The following is a 24973-nucleotide window of genomic DNA, read 5'->3' on the forward strand; positions in this document are numbered from 1 at the left end:
ACATCAGCCTACAGAAGACCCTCCAGGTCCCGGAGGCTTCTGGGCCCTTTACCCTGACACCGAATGGCTCCATGCCTCCTGGCTCTTCTGAGCCTCTGGTGTTGCTCTTTTTGTTCTTCTGTTTCTTCCCACGCCATCGGGCCACTGGCTGTGGTTCTGGGGGCTCTCACTGCACCTGCTCCAGGAGCTGGCCTCCCAGCCCTTTCTGCCCGGCTGCTCTGACCTGGGACACCAGGAAGTCATGCTCATAAGAGCTGTCTGCAGACTCAGCACAGTGGGCTCAGAAGCAGGGCTCCCCTGTGAGCTTTCCCGTCTGGCCTCTGTGTCACTTACCCCGAGTTCCAAAGGGTGGGGCCTTTGTCAGTTTTGTTCCCCAAAGTGACCCAGTACCTAGGACAATTCCTAGCACATAGTAGGAATTCATTTATCCTTGAAGGAGAAGGTGGGATGATTTGAAAGGACAGCATTGAAACATATAAGTACCATATGCAAAATAGATGACCAGTGTGAGTTCGATGTATGAAGCAGGGCACCCAAAGCCAGTGCTCTGGGACAACCTAGAGGGATGGGGTGGGGAGGGAGGTGGGAGGGGTGTTCAGGATAAGGGGACACATGCATATCTATAGTCAATTCAAGTTGATGTATGGCTAAAACCATCACAATATTGTAAAGCAATTATCTTCCAATTAAAACAAATAAATTTTTAAAAACTATTTATTTTTAAATAGATGTAAAGGGTCCTTCAAGCTTGCTTCATCTTTTTGTCCCCATATAGAGATACAACAAATGACGAACCACAAATGGATACATGTATGTGTATAGCTAAGTCCCTTCTCTGTTCACCAGCACCTATCACAATGTTGTTAATGGGCTATACCCCAATACAAAATAAAAAGGTTAAAGTTTGAAGAAAAATAAAAGAACAACTGCATGTAGTGGGTTGGCCAAAACGTTTGTTCAGGTTTTTCTCCACGATCTTACAGAAAAGCTGCTGAACTTTTTGGCCAACCCAAAGTATGCAGAGGAGGAGGGTTCTGCCCCTGGGTGCACAGGGCTAAACCTTTGCAAATAAGCGCACTGGCTGCCACCCACACCCTCTGTGTGTGTGGTGGCGGTGCTGGTGGGGAGGGTGTCAGGAACACCTCACTGTCCTGAGGGCGGAGGCAGAGTAGTTCTCAGTAACACTTTGTCACTGCTCTCCGGGCTGTGGGTGGGGTCACTGGGCTGCCCCTGTGTGCCTAGCTGCCTGGCTCTACCCTGCCTACTACAATAGAAACCCCTCTAAGGGCTCCTGATCCCTCGGAAAAAGAGGGAGATTTGAAACCCATAAGTTCCAGGCATCTCCCCAGTGCCGGGAACTCAGCCCACCACGTGTGAGGCCCTCCATCTGATTCTGGCAGATAGTGACTACTTATGCCCAGCAAACCTGTGCATGTATGCACACACAGCAGAGGGACGGACCTGGTGTCCACTGCCTAGCAACCCAGGGTAAGTCACTGGATGGGGAGGGGACATGTGGGCTCCCTCTGCTCACCTTTGTAATGGACAGCAGTGACTTCTAGGAACTCCAGTGACTAACAAGCTCATCCAGCTGATGAAGCCCTCTCGTGGCCATCATTGCCTTGAACCCTCCTCACCCGTGGACATCTCTAGCTATGTCTTAGAAGAAAACGAAGCTTGGAGAAGGCCCAAGGCGACAGAGCTCACAAGTGGCTGGGCTTAGACTCAGACCCCAGTCCCCCAGCTTGAGGCCCTGCACTGCCAGACCTCTCACCTTGGGAGAACAGGGGCCAGTGATGGTCTAGACTCAGGAGTGCCTGTTTCACAGAAGTGGATGAGCCTTCCTAAGTCTTGCCCGGCCACCCGGCTGGATGGCCCTTGGCGACTTCACCCCCCCTAAGTCCCAGCCTCCTCATCTAGCTCCGTTAGAAATGTGGATTTCAGGAGGTCACTGCAGGACTAAAGAGGACAAGGAGTGTGAGAGGCTCTGCACACTGCAAAGCACTTGCAGACTGATGAGGCCACCAGTGGCCTGGCACGGCCAGCTCGGTTCTCTGGGCCTCAGTGCTGCGCAGCGAAAATAGGCTGTGTCCATGCTCAGCCGCTTCAGTCATGCCCAGCTCTTTGCGACTCCAGGCAGTGTAGCCAGCCAGGCTCCTCTGTCCACAGTATTCTCCAGACAAGAATACTGGAATGGCTTGCCATTTCCTTCTCCAGGGGATCTTCCCGGCCCAGGGATTGAACATGCATCTCCTGCACTGGCAGGCGGGTTCTTTACCACTAGCACCGCCTGGGCTACCGACCCTTAATTTGGGGAGCTGTAGTGAGGAATGGCAAACTCACAGAGATGAGGTTCTGGTATTGTGGTTACGGTTATGACACTGTTTAGCCTCACTGGGAAGAAAATCACTCTGTCACAACTCCAGATCAACTTTTGAGAGATTAGCCACGTGGCTGTTGACCTGGCTGCCCTCCTAGCTGAGAGGACCTGATGTCCTCTTCTGTTTCAGGGAGAGCACCGCCTCTTTCAGCCTGGGTAAGGGATGTCTGGGAAGGATTGACTGAACTGGTGAGGAGACAAAAGCTCTTCCTGGCAAGGCCCTGCCCTGCCTTGGATGTAGTATGTGGATGAAGTACTCAAGTGCTGTGGCAGCCATTCTGTAGCCATGAGGCAAAGACCAAAAATGAAGCCTGAAGTCTTAGCATCACTGGAGCCTTGGAGCCAGGGAATAGTTACTTCCCTTCACCTTTCCTAACTGTGAGAAACAGGAGCCCTGTTAGTGTAAACTGCTGCTTGAGGAGTTTCTGTGATCTAAAATGCAAAGCTTTTCTCACTGATTCAAGCCAACAAGAGCCAGAATTCCCCAAAAAGGAGCCTGGGAGGAGCCGAGGGGCACTTCCGTGTCTGTGTCTTGAAACCCCTAGTTCATCTTTCCTAGAGTCTTAGCCTTCAGCCCAGGAACATTCAGCCCCAGACATGTGGATTTTCATGGAAGGAATGCTGTGCATTATTTAGCGGATGGGGCTTCCCTGGGGCTCAGATGGTAAAGAACCTGCCTTCAATATCGGAGATCTGGGTTTGATACCTGGGTTTCGAAGATTCCCTGGAGAAGGGAATGGCAACTCACTCCATATTCTTGCATGGAGAATTCCATGGACAGAGGAGCTTAGCAGGCTACAGTCCATGGAGTTGCAAAAAATCAGACATGACTGAGCGACTAACACACATACACGTATGTGCCAGGAGCTGGGACACAAAGATGAAAGGGCTCACAGTCTAGATAGAGGTACATTAAACATACACTGTGTAATGTAATGTAGTACAGAGGGTTTTTTTTAAATTGGGGTATAACTGCTTTACAATGTTGTGTCAGTTTCTGCTGTACAACGAAGTGAGCCAGCTATATGTATACATATATCCTCTCCCTCTTGAACTTCCCTTCCACACCACCCTATCCCACCCCTCTAGGTCATCATGGAGTACCGAGCTGAGCTCCCTGTTACAGAGCAGCTTTCCACTAGCTATCTACCTTACACATGGTATAGGGTATATATGTCAATCCACAGTATAAAGCTTTAATATCACATAATTTATCAGGTAACAAATTATGTAAAAATACAATATAATGACAAAAAATGAGCTCTAAAATATTACATAATAGAGGATCACATAATATAATATGTTCTATCATAGTGTATCACAGGATGCTTGCCTGAATTAGACTTTACTCACCCCTGTGTAAGGGCATGGAAGTGGCCGTGCTCTGGGCCCCTGAGGAGGCTGCGGTGGGGGTCAGTGAGGGCTTCCAGGAGGAGCTGAGCCTTCCAGCATGAGCAGGAGGTGACCAGACAGACAGCAGAGAAGGGCATTCCAGGCAGAAGGGACAGTATGAGCACAGAGGCCAAAAATAGCCCCTCTGGGTAAGGAGTTCCATGTGGCTAGAGTGTAAATTGGGATAGCCAGAGTGACCGGCTGGAGCCAGGTCACTTGGGGGGAGGGGCAGGTGCCTGTGGGAAGCCCCTGAGGGGTCCCAAGCAGGACAGGGAGGCTGTCACACCTGGCTCTCAGCAGAGCTGCAGGGAGGGGCTCAGGTGGGGGTGAATCGAGCCAGGGAGGAGCCGGGCAGTGGGGCCCCAGGTGGCCGTGAATTCTGGGCAGAGAACGAACACCTTGAAGGCGTGAGAGGCTCCCTACTTCACCCCCTAGAAACATTTACACCAGGAGGTCAAGGAAGGCAGCGATCTATACTTTCCCCTAGAAAAGGTCTGCCTCTGGTCTGTGGGGGCAGGAAGAAAAAGGATGACCAGCTTGAGGACAGGTGGGAACTAGGGCCTGCTGGCGCTCCCTGTGCCCGGCTGCCCATTGCACCAAGGGCAGGGGCTCAAGGCTGGGCAGTGAGCAGGACTGGCCTGGTCACTCCAGTGGTAGGGCAGTCTCGCCCCCCTGTCCCCTGTCTCTCCCTGGTCCTCTCGAAGTCTCTGGGCTAGAAAGCAAGCTCTGGTCACTGGACAGACCACGTCATCACCAGAGGCCTGGGGCCAATGGCCACCCGTCCTTCCCTAGGCCCTCCTCAACTTCGGCCCCACAAAGACCAGGAGAGACAGGAGGAAGGGCAGAGTTCACAAAAGAATTTCATGTCCTTTGTGCCACTGACCCCTGGAAAGATCGGGAGGCAGACTGGCATCTCCCGGATAAGACAATGGCGCTAAGCCACCAGTCGCACAGCCCCCAGGGCAAAGCTGAGACCAGCCTCAGCGTCCAGACCACACATCTGCCCGCCCAGGCCTCAGCAGAGATGGGGGAAATCAGCCCACACTCAGCCCTTTGGATCAGGAGATCAACTGCCCTGACATTGTGATAAGTCTCAATATTTTGTCCTGTGGAGCTGCCATCTCTCCAAGTGAAAATGGGCAGAGGAGAAAGGCGTGAAGTACCGACCTGAGTAAAGTGCAGATGAGAGAAAAGTGAAAATGTAGTCACTCAATCGGGTCCGACTCTTTGCGACCCCATAGACTGTAGCCTGCCAGGCTCCACTGTCCACGGGATTCTCTACCAAGAATACTGGAGTAAGTAACCATTCCCTTCTCCAGATCTTCCCAACCCAGGGAACGAACCTGTGTCTCCTGCATTGGCAGGCAGGTTCTTTTACTGTCTTAGCCAAAGTGCAGATGAAATGCCCTCCTGAGCCAAAGCCTCACCTGATCTAGGAAGGGCCGACAACCCATAGCAGTATGGAAGACAGGATTTTTCCACTGCTGGGGTGAAGGGTGGTGGAGTTTCTGGGTCTCACGGAATAGTGTGGGGGGGGCAGACAAGGAATAAAGGTTGGTAGGACTTGAGAGAGGAAAGAGGAAGCCCCCAGTTCCCTGCCCCTGACCTGTGACACCCCCATGCCGTCACCAGCATCTGACACCTGGGGAGGGGTCACTGTCCCCACCTCCACCTGGTACCCTGGGCCTCACTCTCAGCTCCTCCTCAAGGGTCCAGAGGGGTCTGAGGGAGGCAGACAGGCCTTGCCCTCTCCTCTCCTCCCCAGTGCGGGCCTCCCAGCGGCCAGTACTCCCCCAGCACCCCAAGGGCCCCCGATGACCCTCCTAGGAGGCACCCAAATTCCAGGCAGACATCTCCCAGAAGTTTCTGGCAGCAGCAGCAGCTCTTAAAAAAGGCTTCATGTCATACTGCAATCAGCCAAGGAGCCCGGCACTGGGTGTTTCATTAATACAGCTCTTCTCCCTAAGCGTTTCCTTCTGATGAGCTGGTGGGGGTCTCTGCACCCTCTCTGCCCTCCACCCTTCCTCCAGTTTACGATTTTCTGCTGCCCTGTCTGCACCATGCCCTCCCGGGCACCTTCTTCCTGCCCTGTCTCCTCCAACCAAGGTTTTACAAAAACACTCACTTCTAACCACCCCCAAATTTAACAGCTTAGAGAACAGGGAAAAAAAAAAAAGTCGGGCATCGTCCAGGAGACTTAATGAGGTGGCCTTCAGGCACCTCGGAGGAGCAAGAAAAGTCACAACTGGTGCAAGAAGAGGAAGAGACAACATTAAAAGCAAACAAGGGGAAACGAAATAAAAAGCAGAGATAAAGAGTCGGGAGAAAACAGCGGCGCCTGAGAAACAGGGATTCCAGCCGCCAACTTTTACGGCGTCCAGCCCTGTTATTCATAAGCGAGTTTCCTCTCTCACAAAGGACCTTTTGCATGGTTTTCCCTGCTGCCTCCAAACCAGCTGCTCGCGCTGTTGTATCGTGAGTGATGATGAGGCTCTGAAAGGGTTTTTTGGGAACAGATGGCCAGGGGAGAGCTGGGGAATGTGCCAGCAGAGGGCTGGGCGGGCTGCCAAGCCCTGCGGTGACTGAGTGCTTGGGCTTCCAGCTCGCGTGCTTTCCCTGCCCTCTGCCCTCCGTGGCGCCAGCAGGCCTTCCCAGCGAGCGCTCGGAACATCTGGAGTCTGGGGCTGCCAGGAGGGGGGGCCACGGCGGCCGGGCGGGGGACCCTGTGTTCCAGCGGAGCTCCCAGGGCTTCGCCACCAGGCCTGCCTCGCGGAACAGCTAATCAAAACCACAGCGCCCGAATGGGAACCAGGCGCGCTCCCAGCTGCAGCCAGAGGCCGCCGGGGGACTTAACCTGGTGTCAGGCCTCGCTGGCGGCGGCGGCGCTGGGGGGTGCGGGGAGGGTGGGGGTGGATCGGGGCTGCTAACACCCCTACCCCCAGACCAGCCCACACCCCCTTCACCCCCAGAGGCGGAGGGCTATTGGCTCCCCGCGGCTAAATGGAGTTTCCACGCGCTGCAGTCACAGCCGGACTGCTTACATAAGAGCTGTTGCTCCCCTCACCCACACCACAAGGTCCTGTACCCCCATTTGCTGGGGGTCTCCCGGGGCATGGGCCACCCTGCTGGGCGATACGTGAACTTTAGGGCCCTGCTGTCCACAGGAGCTGAAGCCCTAGGAGATTGGAACCAAAGAAACAAAGCGGCTCCACTGCTTCTAGCGAAAGACCTTGGGCAAGTTACTGCATTTCGCGGGGCCTCAATTTCCCCTCCGTGCAATGGGGGAAGTGGTGCCAAAGTGCAGGGTTAGCAAAAGGGGTAGAGACAAATTATGGGAGGTGCTTGGCACCCAGTGGGAGCTGCCCACCCAATCAGTGTGGTCTCTGGTGTTCGTGTGGTGGTGTTCAGACACTCAGTCATGTCCAACTCTTTTGTGACCCCCATGTTCTGTAGCCCACCAGGCTCCTCTGCCCATGGGAATTCCCAGACAAGAATACTGGAGTGGGTTGCCATTTCCTTCTCCAGGGGATCTTCCCAATTCAGGGATCGAACCTACATCTCCTGCTTGGCAGGTGGATACTTTTACCGCTGAGCCACCAGGGTGAGTCTGTTTAATAGCATTATGATCATGTAAAACCACAGGTTACTGCTTGTTCTTTGGTATGAACCCATGAACTTTGAAAGCCCATGAGTTTCTGGGCTGGTGAGATGCTCACCCCCTTTAAGGACGCAGGGCCAGAGCTCTGCCCTGAGCGCTGGACAAACAGAAATCCCCCATTCAAAACGACTTGCTCTCATCTACCTTGGGCTGGTCATTCATCCATTCTCAGCACTGCCTGTTCCTGAGATGATCCTTCCTGGGGTGCTATATGAAGCTGTTACCTTGTAGCTGTAAATTCATGAGATTTCCTTCCTGGCACTGAGAAAGGCCAGCCCTTTCTCCTATGGGATGTTGTTGAAGCCTTCCAGCAAGGCGGCAAGGAAGGTATGGAAGCTCTCCCTTTACACATGCGAGAACCGGGGCTCAGAGAAGTTAGGTAACATACCCAAGGTCACACAGGCAGAAAGTACCAGCGCCAGGACTCGAACCCAGGTCTCCAGAGCCAAAGCCTACTCTTCGCCCACTTGGTGGTTTTGCCAAGGATCTCCCTGTTGTATGTGCCTTAAAGTTAATGACAGCAGCACTGAAACTTAAAAGAACTGTAGGGTTCTCTCAACCGACCCCCCACCTATAGCATCCTGGATGGGGGACCAGCAAGTCTTTCAAGGGGTTTCCAGGGTGTACCCTGGATCAAAGCGGTGCTCCAGGGGCTTCTCTGAGAGGTAGTGGCTTAAGCATCAGAGGGGACTTTCCACAGTCTCTGTGATTTTCTGAGTGGGAGACTTTGCTTCTTTCTCACCGTCAGAGACCCTGAGTTTTCATTCACACTCAGTATAGAGGGGAGGAGGGTGGGGGTCTGTGAGTGAGGGGAGAGGAGGGGGAGGAAGTGAAGGGAGTGTGAAAGGAGAGGGGAAAGCAGCGTCCCAGCCTCTCCCCCACCTTGGGACCACCCGGGGAACATCAGACGGCCACGTCCTGCGTTCCAGGGCAGCCAGCTCCAGCCTAACCTGCGAGGCTCCCTGGCCAAACGAGCCCTCCAGCCCAGTGCCTGCCAGCCCTGTGGACTCACGGTGTCAAATGTGAGAGGGGAAACAGCAGCTGAGAGAATGCTCCACGTTAGAACAAACAGCTGGTGACAAACGTCTGTAATTGGAATGCCAGAAAAAATAAATTGCATCCATTTTTACGACGAGAAGGGAATTTGATGGTGGTTTCCCACCACCCCCCTTCTTTCCCAGCAGAGAGGGGCTCCATGGGCTTTCAAAGCACATGGTATTTAACTCAGTAACATGGCCCAGAGGATGCAGAGATAGAACCTCCTTTCACCACCCCATTTCCATGCAGGGGGCAGGACAGGGAAGCAGCAGAGGGCCCCCCCAGGCACCTCTTACTGGCCAGTTCCTTAGGCCTCTGAGCCTCGGATTCATTGTTCCTGGGACAACACCAGGCTTCCCAGATGGCGCTAATGGTAAAGAACCAGACTGCCAATGCAGGAGACATAAGAGATGTGGGTTCGATCCCTGGGCTGGGAAGATGCCCTGGAGGAGGGCATGGCAACCCATTCCAATATTCTTGCCTGGGGAATCCCACAGACAGAGGAGCCTGGTGGGCGACAGTCCACAGGGCTGCAGAGAGTCGGACATGACTGAAGTGACAGCATTCACACACAGGGGACACCACCAGTCTCCACCTTGAAGGGATGGGGGGAGGGAGGAGTCAATGGGGTGATCCGTCAGAAGTACTAAACACCCAGCACCACGCCTAGCATGTGAACCAGGCTCTAAGAACGTCAGGTATTGTCAGTATTCTTGTGGTGCACTGGGGTCCCAACCGTCTCTGTGAGTGATTTTCAAATCTGTGTGAAATGCCTGTGATGGGCAGAGGGGAAGGGAGCAAAACACATTTAGTCATTTAGAGAGTTAAGGGGCTGAAGCGACCTCAGCTCGGCAAGTGTGACCAGAAAGGGCCATAGCAATCACTTCCGGGGTCAACTCACCTTGCAGAAGTAGAAGCCAAAGCCCCAGTGAGGGTGACCGCATACGCGACGGGGGACAGAGCTCAGACAACGCCGCTCAGTGGGCACGCTGGGGACACAGGAGGCATGGGAATTGGGGAGTTGCTGTCTCCCACACTTCAGGGCTCAGGAATAGGCCACAGAAACAGCAGGTCCCTCCAGGTCTGAGACCTGGGCTCAGACACCAGACAGAGAACACTCTCGGCTCCCACTGACCCCTAACCCCAAAACCAATGTGCCATCTCAGCTTGCCCCCAGCACCAAAACACAGAAGTCTGCACCTGAGATGTCCTTCCAAAGAGGAGTGCGACTACCCTCCAACCTGCCATCACCACCAAAAGCACTCCCTGCCCAGAAAGCAGCAGGAGAAGGGCGATGACGCAGATCTGATGGAGCCACACCAGCCTTGGCCCCTCCTCTGGCTGAAGACCACCCACAGGTGAGGAGCAGCCTCTAGACTTGCAGAGCCCACCTTTCCGGTCTGGCTGGCACTGACAGCTACAGTCACAGCCTGGGGTCACCAATCATTGCCCAGGCAACTGGTACAGCCCCAAGCTCAGCACACCATGACTGATTTTTCTGTGTGTGTGTGTCCACGGGGATTCTCCAGGCTAGAATACTGTAGTGGGTTGCCATTTCCTTCTCTGGGTGATTGTCCCATTTCAGGGATCAAACCTGAGTCTCCTGCATTAGTAAGCGGATTCTTTACCACTGAGTCACTGGGGAACAGCCCCGAGGCCTGTGAGCAACTTGGTGGGGGACAAGAACTTACTGGCTATTTATCATCAGGGCTTAAACTATACCATCAACGTTAGTAGCTGCTGCTGCTGCTATTGCTTTTGTTGTTGCTATTATTATTGTTGTTATTGTTGCTATTATTTTATTCAATAGCTTCAAATCAGTGGAAGGCAGTGCCCTAGATCATAGGAAACTGGTCCTCTCCTATTCTGAGGTCCAGCAATGCCGATCCAGCCCAGGTGTGGAACAGCTCTGCTGCTCTTTCTTCCCCTCCTCCTCAGAAGCTCCCAGGAGTCGCTGCTTTAAAAACAGGAGCTGCGGAAACATGGCCCAGAGCCAGGTGCTTAAGGCACGTTATCTCCGGCTGCGGCCGGAGTCGGAGCTGAGCTCTGTGGAGCCCTTCCACTCCTCCCACCTGTCTCTCAGCTGGGCAGCCTCCGATGCACCTCTCTGCATGACTGGGGCTTCCAGAGGGACCCTGGATCCTCAGAGTCACATCCTGTGAGGCCCAGAGTTGGAGGACTCACCAGTCAAGGAATGTGGGTGCCCACCTCAGCAGGGCAAGGCTGGGGTGGGCAAAAGGATGTGCTTGGGGCCCAGGGGGTAAGTCAAGTTCACTTTAAATCCTATTCTTAACACAGGCCTGGAGGGACAAGGCAGCTTATCAGCAGACACAGAGCACAGTCTCTCAAGGAGGCATCCTGGAAAAGGGTCACCCAGCCCCTGGGGCACACAAACTGTGTAGGACCGCTCAGGGTGCCATCGGTGGGACTGCTGGTGATCATTTATGGAGGACCTCCTTTAAGCTGGTCACTTACATCAGAATGTTTGTTAGTTTCTTCCTTTCTTTATCCTTCATTAGAATGTAAGCCTGACTCACTTGCATCCATCCCCAAACCCTCAGGTCGCCCTGAGTGGCTGCAGGGGATGGGTAACAGGGGCTTCATCTGAAACCCCCACCCTCTGACACCCCGCTGCATCCACATGCTCTGTCCACAGAGATTGTGTGTGTGTGTGCTCTAAGTCACTTCAGTCGTGTCTGACTCTTTGTGACCCTATGGACTGTAACTCCTCTGTCCATGGGGATTCTCCAGGCAAGAATACTGGAGTGAGTCACCATGCCCTCCTCCAGGGAATCTTCCCAACCCAGGGATAGAATCAGCATCTCCTGCATTTTCTGCATTGCAAGAGGATTCTTTACTGCTGGGCCATGGGGGAAGCCCATCTACAGAGACTTGGGAGGCTCAGACCTCATTGCTAACACCCACCATGGCACCCACGTGCTCAGGTTGGGATTTCCCAACATACAACTCACTGCCAGTGCTTGATAAACACTGAATGAGTCAATGAACGAATGAACAAATAAAGGGATGTCTTTCCAGGGGTTCTCATTAACAAAACAGTAGCCCATTCAAGCCACTCAGGGTCACTCGGTGGTCACTGAAGACCATCCTGAGGACACCTTGAAACTTACCTACCTGCCTGGAGACAGAGATGCAGGAAGGCACACACAGTAGGAAGGGGGTGATGCTGTGATCAGCCAATCTACCAGCACAGTGGCGGGGCCTGAAGATGTCCCAACAGCTCTAGGACCCTGTCCCACCCCTCCCTCTAAGTCCTCTTGGTAATGGTGGTTGTCCAGGCATGGTCCTCGGGAGACGGCAGCCTCAAGACACCCCCCTGGCAGGAGGGGCTACAGGATGCCAGGGGCCCCTTGCCCTTCAGAGGTGAGGCAGGATCTCTACTTGGAAATCAGACTGCAAACAGCCTTGGAAATCACTGATGCTTCCACATCCCCATTGATTGAGGAGAAAACTGAGGCAAGTGGTTAAAAAATGAGTCCAAAATGAACCAAGCCTTGAACTCAGAGCTGTTTTATGCTCTTAAATGTGAAAGTGTTAGTCACTCAGTCATGTTTGACTCTTTGCGACCCCATGGATGGTAACCTGCCAGGCTTCTCTGTCCATAGGATTCTCCAGGCAAGAATACTGGAGTGGGTTGTCGTTTCCTTCTCTGGGGGATCTCCCCAAACCGGGGGCTGAATCCGGGTCTCCTGCACTGCAGGCAGATTCTTTTACTGTCTAAGCCACTAGAGAAGCGTGTTTGATGCTCTACACCATCTAACACCTGTTTCCCAGTCTGGGCAGTGTGCAGGCTGGACCAGATGGGCTTCAAGGTGTCTTAGGTTTGGGCTGATTTCAGGCGAAGCCAAAAACTCATCTCTGCTGGCCATCGTCACCCCACTCCCCTTTCTTCTCTCACTTTCCAAGCGTCTCTCCTCTTCCCCAGCCCAGGACACTCTGCTCCACAGAACAGGGAAGGGGGGGCAGCACTCTGGCCTTTGGTGGGTGAGGGGAGGACTTGGGGTGGGGGTGGGGACGAGGGGCTTAAATGGGGGAAATGGCGCCTGCCCACCCTGCCCATCCACACCTCCGAGCGCCCAAATGCCAGGGGAAGTTCACCCAGAGTTTACAACCCTCCTTTGTCACAAAGCGCTGCATGGAGCCATCAATCACACCCTTAATTTATCTATGTCACTTTCCAGAGGAAAGCCGCCCTGCAAGCAGCCAGTGGCACTTCCTTTCTCACCCACTAGATGAAGATTTCACCTAATTGGTCCACGTTAAATCACGGCCAGGATTGCAACATGCCATCAACACAGCAGTGGCTGGTAGTGGGGATGTGTTAGGCTCCTCCCTGCTGTGGGCAGGAGAGTCGACAAGGGTCTCTCTGCCTGGAAGCCTCTTGAAGGGGCCTTTGGAAGGCCTGGAGAACCCAGAGAAGGGCCTCCTTGAAAGGGGGGTGGGGGGCCAGGAAGGAAGGAGGAAGTGGAAGGAGGGAACAGATGGAGGATGATAGACTCACCTGCCCCCCACCCCGCCGCTCTCCCCATCCCTGCATACCCACAGGAGTCAGGCATCTCTAATCACCTCCACCCTTTTTATGGGTACGGACTGGGTCCCAGCCTGTCTCTCTCCCTGTAGCTTCGTGTGCACAGAGATCCAGAGGGCTGCATCACAAGCCCTGCTCTGCACTGCCTGGCAATGACCCGCAACTGGAAATGCTGGAAGCCAAGCCACCTGGGAAGCAAAGCTATGCCCAACACCTTTCCTCCTGCCCATCACCTTTCCTCCTGCCCATACTTCTCCAAACACATTAGGCTTTGTATACACTGTTCCCTCTGTTTCCAATGCTGTTCCTGCTTCATCTGCTCAGCAACCTCCTGGTTGTCCTGCTGGTCCCAGCTCAAACATCACTTACACAAAGGTGATCTTTCTAACTCCCTTGGGCAGGAAAGGCAGCCTGTCCCTCCTCTGCCTGGCCTTCCCATACCCCAGCAAAGGCTTCTGGGGCCTCCTGTCTATACTCTCCTGCCTTATCCAGATGCAAGAGGGTCTCTGAGCATCCTGTGAGCTACAGAGGTGCTAGGACCACATGTTTATCATTTTCATACTCCCGCCCAGCAGGTTCAGCAAAGAGCTGGGGCTCTATGAATCCCTTCAGAATGAATGAATGAGTGAACATGATTTGCCTTAATGCACGGCCTCAGAAAACCCACAGGCCAAGTCATAGTGCCAAAACATACCGAAGGGCTCTCTTGGGCAGTTACCAGCCCATGAGATCTCCCCCTAATATGATGTTAATCAGGGGCTGAGTGGGGAACTCAGCACCAGAACATGTAAGACCAGAAAGAGCTTCAGAGATAAGCTGTCTTCATTTAAGTGATGAGCAAACAGAGGCCCAAGGGGACTGGCCCTGGTACCCAGGAGCCCCATTACTAGTGTGCTGTGTGCTCAGTTGCTCAGTTGTGCCTGACTCTTTGCCACCCCATGGACTGTAGCCCACCAGCCTCTTCTGTCCTTGGGATCCTCCAGGCAAGAATACTGGAGTGGGTTGCCATGCCCTCCTCCAGGGGATCTTCCCGACCCAGGGATTGAACCCATGTCTCTCACGTCTCCTGCGTTGGTAGGCGGGTTCTTTACCACCAGCACCACCTGGGAAGCCCCAGGAATAGAGTCACACACAATCTCAGGGGCCCGAGGAAACTGAAACTGACATGAATCCCAGCAAGCCTCCGAGAGGCTGGTCTCGCTGGTCCCTTTGGAAGCCGCTGGATGCGAGTAAGAGGCGCCCTGGATTGTGGTTGCTGCCTCCCCCTCCTCCCCACAGGCTGCTGCCCGCATGGCTGGCGCGTACCTTGCGCTTCTTGGCGCGGCCCTCGGCCTGCAGGGTGCGGGTGCAGCGCTGCACGCACTCGGAGAAGCTGAGGTTGCTGTGGTCGGCGCTGTAGTCGAGGTCGGCCAGCCGCGCCAGGGACAGGATGTAGTTGCAGGCGATCCTCAGGATGGCCAGCTTGGACAGCTTCTGCCCATACGAGTAACACGGCACCTGGTGGGTGAGAAGGCGTCAGCAGGGGCTGCCCGGTCTCTGCTGAGAACCGGCCCAGGGGGCACCTTGGCCAGGAAGGTGTGGGGCCGTTCATGCCGCTGCTGGGGAGGGAGCGGTCGGGCGGCAGAGGTGGTTTGTCTGATCTCTCCACCTGGATTTTATTCCCTGTTTTAATCACCTGCTGTTTACACCCACACACAACCCCTGGGAGGCATCCACGTTCCCAGGCTGTACAGGAGGAAAGCCAGGCTTGGCTCTTGCCCGAATGTCAGTAATTAAGAAGCACAGTGTGCTTCCCCCTGGGACAGAGTTCCATCCCCTGTCTCCCTGAGAAGGAATCTTGGACAGAACAGATGTTTTTTGCTCTAAGAGTCTGTTCTCTCATTCAGTGACACCTGTCTTGCTGGACACTTGGGGTCTGACGACAAACAGTAACTGGATTCTACCATTAGAGGACTTACACTCAAGACTGAGGTTATAGACCTCGGTGGGGGTACAGTCGGTACGAATCCACCTGCCAATGCAGGGAACATGGGTTCGATCTTTGGTCAGGGAAGATCTCACATGCCATGGACCACAACTACTGAACCTCAGCTCTAGGGCCAGTGAGCCGCAACTGAAGCCTGAGTGCCGAGAGTCTGTGCTCTGCAACGAGAGAAGCCACTGCAATGAGAAGCCCGTGTACTGCACTAGAGAGTAGCCCCTGCTCGCTGCAACTAGAGAAAGCCAGTGCACAGCAACAAAGACCTAGGACAGCCAAAAATTAACTAAAATTAATTTTTAAAAAGAGTGATGCTTTAACATCAAAGCAGAGCTAAGCACCCAGACCCTCAGAACAGATCAGAGGAGAGTGACAATGCTCAGTTGGGAGGCCCACACGTGATTGGATTATGCTTTTCTTTTTCTTTCTGACCTCTGGACCTGGGAAGCTGCTGGGCATACAACAGGTGCCTAATAAGTACAGCTCCAAGCAGACATTCATCACTGACTTGTTCAGTCACTCAGTTCAGTTGTGTCTGACTCTGCAACCTCATGGACTGCAGTGTGCTAGGCTTCCCTGTCCTTCACTATCTCTGGGAGTTTGCTCGAACTCATGTCCTTTGAGTTGGTGATGCCACCCAACCATCTCATCCTCTGTCTCCCCCTTCTCCTCCTGCCCTCAATTTTTCCCAGCATGAAGGTCCTTTCCAGTGAGTCGGCTCTTCACATCAGGTGGTGAGTGGACAGTCACAAATGGCACAGCGGTTTGTATCAGGTGAAGAGATGGAGCCTCTAACATCATCCACCAATGTTTCCACTGCTTGAGCAAAAAGCTACATGGACTGCAGCACAGATCTGTGTCGAAACATGGAGCATGCATGCTAAGTTGTTTCAGTCGTATCAAACTCTTTTCGACCCCATGTACTACAGCCCACCAGGCTCCTCCATCCATACGATTCTCCAGACAAGAATACTGGAGTGGGTTGCCATGCCCTCCTCCAGGGGATCTCCCCAACCCAGGGATCGAAACTGAGTCTCTTTTATCTCCTGCACTGGCAGGCAGGTTCTTTACCACTAGTGCCACGTGGGAAGCCCCTGTAATGTGGAGACGTCACTACAAAGTCTACCTGTCGGTTAGACACGTGCTAACTGATAGAGCTGCTCTGATGCGTCGTTCACCTAAACGGCTAATAGTGCATACCCAGCAACCAAGGCTGTGGCGTCCTCCTCCCTATGGCTCTCCAGGAGCTATATGCAACATCCATCCCCAACACTGATACCTGGTACTGACTAACCCTCATCGCACAGTGAGTGGGGCCCCCATGGCAGCATCACTCCACACACACATGAGGCACTGTTCTGGACCAGTGGTTCTCAGTCAGGGATAATATCATTGCTCAGCAGCAGTTGGCAATGTCTGCAGATGTTTTATAGTTTCATTTACCTATTTTTGGCTGTGCTGGGTCTTCACTGCTGCCTGGGCTTTTTCTCTAGATGCAGTGAGCAGGGCCTACTCTCTAGTTGCTGTGCACAGGCTTCTCATTGCAGTGGCTTCTCTTGTTGAGGAGCATGGGCTCTAGGGCACACGGGGTTCATTAGCTGCAGCATGTGGGCTCAGTAATTACAGCTCCTGGGCTCTAGAGCACAGGCTCAGTAGTTGTGTCACTTGGGTTTAGTGGCTCCAACGGCATGTGGAATCATCTTGGACCAGGGATCAAACCTGTGTATCCCGCATGAGCAGGTGGATTCTTTACTACTGAGCCACCAGGGAAGCCCTGTAGACATTCTTGATCATCACTAGTGGGTAGAGACCAGGCATGCTCCTAAATGTCCTACAGTGCTCAGGATCCTACAGTGCGGCCACAGCAAAGAATGACCTGGCCCTCAGTGTCAACAGTGCTGTGATCAAGACAGCATAAACAAGAGAGCTGCTTCAGGGGCTTCCCTGGTGATCCAGTGGTTAAGAATTCACCTTGTGACGCAGGGGACGTGGGTTCGATCCCTGGTTGGGGAATGAAGATCCCTCTTGCCTTGGAGCGGCTGAGCCCTCATGCTGCAGCTAGAGAGTCCACGCACCACAACAAAAGATCCTGCAGGACGAAACTAAAACTCGACACAACCTAATTAATTAATTTTTTAAAAGAGAGAGAGAGTTGCTTCAGATGAGAACTTTAAATGCATCCACAAATGGAGCCCATGTTAAAGCTCACTGTTTCCAAGAGCTTTCCCTGACCTGGCCCCCAGCCCTACATCAGAGGCTATGGGTACCTGCCCTTGATGGTGCTCTAATCGCCCCCATCTGTTCTTAACCCCTAATGACTGTGAGTCATTTAATGGTCAGTCTCCTCGTGAGCTGTCAGGGGAAAGTCTCTGTATGCAGAGCCTAACACAGATCCTGCCCATCACTGGCCTCCAAAGGATTTGTCCAATGAGGAACTGAATGAACAAATGAATGCTCTCTTCTCTCTGTTTTTTTTTTTTTGTGTGTGTGTGTGAGCAGGGCACACCATGTGACTTAAGGGAACTTAGTTCCCCAACCAGAGATCAAACCCATGCTCTTGGCAGTACAAGCTCAGAGTCCTAATCACTGGACCACCAGGGAATTCTCGAAAACTGTTCTCTCCCTGAGGATGAAGATTTAGGTGTTTGGTGTGGAGGTGAAGCTTGTACATCCTTTGGTCACCTGGGCTAACTCCTGGTCTAGCCACAAACCCTGGGCAAGAGACATGATCATTTTGGGCCTGGGTGTCCTCGTTATATCACTAACAGGCTTGGCCGCACAATGTGGGAAGGACTAAAGGAGACGGCGCATGCGCTACACAGCCCGTCAGGGGCATTATGTCCATGGGTGTGGCAGAAAGTCTCCTAAGAAGGGCTCCAGAGAGGGTGAGAAGCAGGAGATCTGGAGCCAGGAAGTAGCACCTGCTCATCCCTTACCTGCCCCCACCCCGGGGTCCTGAGACCACAGCCCAGGGCCCAGGCAAGGTTTGCAGTCACCTTTCAACATCCTCCAGCAGCCAAGGACTCACCCCTCACCAGGCTAGGAAACCCAGGGAGGGGCAGGGAGGAGACAGAAAGACTGCCAACTCCTCCAACTCCCGTACATTGCCCCCCACCCCCAAGCTCTGACCATGCCACCAAATCCATCTGATAAAAAGCCTGCAGAACAATGCACTTTGCCTGTTCTCAACCAGAGCCCAGAGAATCCTGCTTATCAGCCTGAACAAATAAACAAGGTCCGCGGGACAAAAAGTTTCCTGGGGGGTCCTAGGATAGCGGCAGGGGTCTCAGGAGCAGCCCAGCCCCCGATCTCCTCTGCACCAGGGAAGGGAGGGCCTGCCTGTGGAGGCTCTGGACAGCAGGCACAGCTATGCGACCCAGGCCCTAGTGTGCAGTCACCCAGGGGCCACTCTAGGAGTTGCCTGGCGGGCTACAGTCCATAGGGTTGCGAGGAGTTGGGCACAACTGAAGCAACTTAGCATGTACGCACATCTGCCAGTCGGGAGCAGGGCTCTCAGAAGGGATCTGCTCGTGGGGATCCGGGGTCATTGTGGGACGACAGAGCAACAGATGAGGTCAAGGCCAACCTAGGAGCTCCTGTGCCAAGTTCTGAGCCAGCTTTGTCCCAGATTTGTCACTCTGCCCCACTGCTTCTCTCAAAGTCCAGGTCTAACAAGAAAACCACGTATTGAGCTCTGGTTGTTTACCTGGCCCTGTGGTCACTATTCATAGGTAGTTTTAGCCCATTAAAACATTCCCCCAAATAAAGACCATTACCCCATTTGCATACAAGGAAACAGAGAGGAGACATATTGGGCCCCAGGTCAGTCATCTAAGACCTGATTGGAGCTACAAGCTTGTGTGTCTGTCACTCAAGGAAGGCACACGGCCACCAGGCTCTCTGAGCTCCTGCTGCCCGAGGCGGCCATATATGGCACACCAAGGATCTCTTTTGGCAGCTCACTCTGACTTCTCCTGCTCTCCAGGGCGGATGTTCCTCAGCTCACCTGGTCAATTCCAGGTCCTTCTCATGCCCACGCCCCAGGATGCAGCAACCAGGCCCCCCAAGAAACCTAGCTCAGAGCACCCTGGCCTAATGCAGATCTGATTCCAGGAGGTCAAGGTAAGGCAGAAAGAGCTGATCTGAATCCCAAACAGTAGGATGTAACTTTGCACAGGCACCTTCACCTCTCCAAGCCTCAGTTTTCTTATCTGGAAGGTGGGAATAACATCTGTGTACCCTCCATGGCTGTTGGAACCACGTCACCCCCTGCTGTTTCTTGCAATCTACTAAGGCCAGGCAAAGGATGGCTGTTTTGAGAGGTATTTAATGCCCAGGGAGTTTAAGCACTTCCAGTATCTCTCAGCTGATGAAAGACGAGCTGGGTTTTGAAGTCATACCTTAGCTGAGCTCTTTCCAATTAGCCAGAAGCAACTGCCTGGGGATGTGGATGTATCTGCGTGTGTGTGTGCCAAGCTGCTTTAGTCATGTGCGACTCTCTGTGACCCTATGGACTGTAGCCTGCCAGGCTCCTCTGTCCATAGGATTCTCAAGGCAAGAATACTGCAGTGGGTTCCCATGCCCTTCTCCAGCGGATGTATCTTGGTGTTGTTGTTCAGTCACTAAGTCATGTCTGACTCTTTGGAACCCCATGGATGGCAGCATGACAGGCTTCCTTGTCCTTCACTATTTTCCAGAGTTTGCTCAAACTTTTATGTCCACTGAGTCAGTGATGTCATCCAACCATCTCATCCTCTTTCACCCCCTTCTCCTCTTGCCTTCAATCTTTCCCAGCATTAAGGTCTATTCCAATGAGTCAGCTCTGGCCAAAATATTGAAGCTTCTGTATCAGTCTTTCCAATGAATATTCAGGGTTATTTCCTTTAGGATTGACTGGTTTGATTTCCTTGCTGTCCAAGGGACTCTCAAAAGTCTTCTCCAGCACCACAGTTGGAAAGCATCAATTCTTTGGCACTCAGTCTTCTTTATGGTCCAACTCTCACATCCATACATGACTACTGGAAAAACCATAGCTTTGACAAGATGGACCTTTGTCAGCAAAGTGGTGTCTGTGCTTTTTAAAGTGGATATATCTATATGGTGTGGAGGTGGGCAGCCCACACTTCTGAGCAAGGGCTGGAGAGTTCTGGACTTCATGCGACCCCAGCCTTAGTGCATCACCTCTCTGAGCATCCACATAAGGCCCAGAGCCCAACCACCACACCACCTGCAGGAAAGCCCACAGTAGTCATCCATTCAGCTTGCTCAGAGGACAGAGGCCAAAGGAGGTAGCAGGGTCAGTTGGCTCCAATTCCTGAGGCAGCAAAACTTCCAAGAAAGTAAAAGGACCTGCCTGATGCTCAACCCACAAGAACTGTTAAGCTTCAGGACTTCCCTGGTGGTCCAGTGATTAAGAATCCACCCGCCAATGCAGGGGACAAGGGTTCGATCCCTGGTCTGGGAAGATCCCACATGCCTCGGGGCAACTAAGCCCATGGGCCGCAATTATTGAGCCTGTATTTTAGAGCCTGTGCTCTGCAACAAGAGAAGCCATCGCAATGAGAAGCCAGAGTACCACACTAGAGGGTAGCCCCCACTCACCACAACTAGAGAAAGCCCGTGCACAGCAACGAAGACCCAGCACAGACAAAAATTAAAAATAAAAAGATTGTTAAGCTTCAGGGCAGCACATGTGGGGATTTTCTGAAGGTCCCATATGCCTCTAAGAGATTCCATCCCACTTACTTACCAGATCCTCTTCTGGCTCCAACAAGTGGGAGAAAGCAGGAAGGACCCTGGCCTGAGATGCTGAGGACCTAACTCTACTCCAGGCCATCTACATGACCTTAGGCAGAGCCACAAGCTTAGGGACTCAGTTTCCTCACCAGTAAATGGACATGAGAACACCTGCTGCCTCAGAATGGAATCACCAAGGGCACATGTAGGGAGGGGCTGCAGCTATGAGTGTTGGTCTCGTAGTCATGCCCGACTCTTTGCAACCCCACCAGGATGCAGCCCACCAGGCTCCTCTGACCATGGGATTTCCCAGGCAAGCATACCGGAGTGGGTTGCCATTTCCTTCGGAGGGGCAACAGAGAAGCACAGCCAGGAACCAACCAGCCAATGCAGGGGAGGCCTGGAAGCCCTCTTGCTTCTGTGCCAACTCCTACCCACTCCTCAGACCCATCCTCAGATGCCCACCAAGGCTTCTGGACTCGCAGAGCTCCAGCATCACTGTGTCCTCGACACACAGCCGAGCACCTGATTCATTTGAAATTATTCTCTGATCGTCTCATATCAGGGAGTGCTGACTTCCTGGAGTGAAGTCTCTCCATACAGAGCTGTTCGAGGTCCTTGTCAAGTTCCGTCTAAACAAAATCCCAACCTGACTCCCAGCAATGAGGCCGAACCCTGAAAACCTGGGCTTAAGTCTTTATGAGCCCTGGCCCAGAGCCAGATGGGACAAAGCCTGGTCACTAGTTCCACCTCTGTAAGTGTCCTCACCTGTGAAGTGGGAACGTGGGACTACACATGCGTGACCACAGGGCCAGGTAAGGTACTTCACCCCCTGCCAAGAGGTTCAAAAGGCAGCTGCGCTGGTGACTGGACGAGAGGGGCTGGAGAGACGCTTCTGCCGCTCCTCCCCACTCTGGACGCAAGCAGGCCTCTCTCTTATTCCCTGAGGATGGGGCACAGGCTGCCACGGCCCCCTGGCATCCTATGGGGTCTGAGGTTGAGGGAGATGCGGGGCTGCGGGGGCCATTTGCATGCCCCATTCTAGGTCACCCTGAGTTTACTTATGGAGGATTCCCCAGGAGTCCATGGCACCTTCCCTGACGGCTCAAATGGTAAAGACTCCACCTGTAATGCAGGAGACCTGGGTTTGATCCCTGGGTTGGGAAGGTTCCCCTGGAAAAGGGAATGGCAACCCACTCCAGGACTCTTGCCTGGAGAATCCCATGGACAGAGGAGCCTGGCGGGTTCAGTCCATGCGGTCGAAGAGAGTCGGACAAGACTGAGGCACTAACACTTTCACTTATGAAGAGGCACCTCAGCAGGTCCTGAGGGCTCTGCCCTGCTGATCCAGGCCTCTGCCTGGCCAGACTGCCATTCCTCCAGTGCTGAGGGGCTTTACACTTCTCTGGGAGAAAGGAAATCTTGCAAGCACACCAGATGCCCTGTGGGCAAGCACAGCCTGTGAGCCAGACGGTTCTGTCAGAAAAGGCCGAGGCCCACAGGCTCAGGCCCCTCCCCTCCCCCACCCAGCAACACCAGGCTTTCCCTTGAACCCCCTCCCACCTGGCCCGGAGCAGCCCCACACATGGGCCAGGCCCAGCTGTACACACATGGCCTTCACATGAGGCGGCAGGGAGGGCCCCACGCAGCTGGGCTGGTGGCATGTGGCCTGACCATCTGCCCTGCATACCCACCCCCCACCCTCCTGCCAGGGGGCCTCTCTCTCCCCGACCTGCACGTCTATGGCCAGGCAGCCTCCTAACCCCGTTCCTTCCCTGGTGGAGAATATGGTGGGTTGGACAAAACAGGAGACTGTCGAGCTTCCCTGTGCTGGGGGTGGACAGCTCCAGGGCGATCACCAAGGTGTTAGGAGTCTGAGACTTGGAGCGACTCACTGACTGATTTGAATCCAGATTCTGCAATGAGAGCGGCACATGCCCTTGGAGCCTAGTGAATGGCAAGTCAGGGAGATGAGCAGTGCAAAACCCATGAGGCCTGGTGCGGCAGCCAAAGGCTGGGAGACCGCCACCAATTTACAGAAGCTTTTTAAACCTCAGTCTCACCATCTGTGAAATGGGGGTGGAACAGGGGTGGGGATGGGACAACACCTATTTTGTTAAATGAACTAATACACATTACATGCTTAGCCCAGGACCCAGTACAAAGGACTGCAAGGAGATCAAACCAGTCAATCCTAAAGGAAATCAACCTTAAGTATTCATTGGAAGGACTGACACTGAAGCTGAAGCTCTAATATCTTGGCCACCTGATGTCAAAGAGCCAACTCATCAGAAAAGACCCCCATGCTAGGAAAGATTAAGGGCAGGAGAAGGGAGTGGCAGATGATGAGATGGTTGGATAGCATCACCAACTCAACAGACATGAGTTTGAGCAAACTCCCAGAGACAGTAAAGGACAGGGAAGCCTGGCATGCTACAGTTCATGGGGTTACAGAGTCGGACATGACTGAGTGACTGAACCCAGGTGCTTTGACTGCTGCCACATATTGATGGCAGTTTCTATGATTGTTAAGAAAAATGATTATAGAATTCTTATTTCTACATCTGTCCAGGCCTTTGCCCAGCATTGAGGACACTGTGGATGTTCAAGAAAGGTTCATTCCTCCTACGTCCTCCCTTCCTTTCTTCACTCGATGTTTGCAAAGAAGCTGTGTATGAGGTGAGCCTTATCACCATTTTCCAGTTTCATTAACTGACGCTCAGAGAGAAAATGACCTGCCCAGGGTCACACAAGAGGCATACAGCAGAGACAGGACTCAAATGCTGGCCTCCAGGCTCCCTGCTCATACTCTTTTCACTGTACCAGGAAGTTGCTCGGGGAAACGGAACTCCAGACCAGAGTCACAGTCCCACCACAGCCCTCAGCACTGCAATGGCCAAGGTCTCATTTCAGGCAGAACCAGACTCTTACCTTTCATTTCTTTCACAGGGGCCCATTTCAGATAGTCAAGCCTGAGCCTAGATCCAAGGGCTTCCCTGGTAGCTCAGCTGATAAAGAATCTGCCTGCAGTGCAGGAGACCTGGGGTCGATCCCTGGGTTGGGAAGATCCCCTGGAAAAGGAAACGGCAACCTACTCCAGTATTCTTGCCTGGAGAATCCCATGGACAGAGGAGCCTGGAGGGGTACTGCCCATGGGGGAGGGGGTACTGCCCATGGGGTCGCAACAGTCGGACACGACTTGGTAACTAAACCACCACCACCAAGCCTAAATCCAGAGCCACAGCCTGTCTGGACAGGGGCACACACATGGGTGTGTGTTTGTGTGTGTATACACATGCACACCTTCTACAGGAGGGAACCTGAGGTCCAGAGGAGGGAGTGCCTCCAGGACACAGGACTTTCCCCATCGGACAGGGGCTGTGGACGCGGTGAGTGTGTCCTGGGCCCTGGGCTCTGGGGACCAGAAGTGCCCTAGCTATTTCTTTTGCTTCCAGATAGCCTTTCTGGGGAAAGGATAGATGCTTTAGGCCAGGAGGGCAACAAACAGGAGCGGATGTTTCTGTCTAAGCACTTGGTGTGTGCTTAAGAGCACAGGTACTGATTGTGTGTATACACACAGCTGTGTGTACCTGTGTGTGTGCACACACTCTCTCCCTGAATTTGTCCCTTTTATACAGAACTTTCCCACAAGAAGGGCAGAAGTGAAAGGAAACCAGGATTAACAATCCTGTCTCAGACAGTCAGGCTTGTGTCTGCCCACCTTCCAACTATAAATGACACTGCAAGTCCAGGTGGGGGACCCACGACACTGATACAGCTAACACTGTGAGAAGCATTTGGCCAGGCAGGCATTCTAGAAACTTCTATCATCTTTCTTAACCCACTAGGTGATTTGGAAAGAGTCCCCTTCCTTCTTTCTCTGGGCCCCAGTTTTACATTCCATTAAGTGGAAAGCTAATTCAACTGACAGGGATGTTAAGATCAGGTAAGATGGAATTTATTACTAAAAGAAGTTAAAGCCACTGGACAAATAAGATGCAGCTGAGCACACAGAGACTATGAATATTTTCTCGGCATTGAAAGAGGCAGCTGGAGGACTAAAAAGAACCCGGAACTGGCAGTCAGAGGACCTGGGTGCCAGCCCTGGCCTGCTGCTCACCAGCTGTGATGCTCTGGGCACGTGACCTCCCCATTTCTGAGGGGGTTTTCCTAGCTTCAAGGTGAGCAGGTGGACAGGCATCTCTTTGTCATCTCAGCCTTCCATCCTGAGGGGCAGGTAGC

The 24973-nt window shown here is 53.2% G+C and overlaps 1 protein-coding gene across 1 annotated transcript in view; it reads right to left on the bottom strand.

The window, feature by feature from the left end:
• The window catches only part of ATOH8 (atonal bHLH transcription factor 8), a 42158-nt gene that overhangs the window by 14236 nt on the left and 2949 nt on the right, over nt 1-24973 (bottom strand). Inside the window, exon 2 of the mRNA XM_040224312.1 lies at nt 14323-14514. Within this exon, the coding sequence (XP_040080246.1) occupies nt 14323-14514 (192 nt within the window). The remainder of the gene's footprint in view (nt 1-14322; nt 14515-24973) is intronic.

The sequence above is a fragment of the Oryx dammah genome, unplaced genomic scaffold, assembly GCF_014754425.2.
Source record: "Oryx dammah isolate SB20612 unplaced genomic scaffold, SCBI_Odam_1.1 HiC_scaffold_25, whole genome shotgun sequence".
NCBI lineage: Eukaryota > Metazoa > Chordata > Mammalia > Artiodactyla > Bovidae > Oryx > Oryx dammah.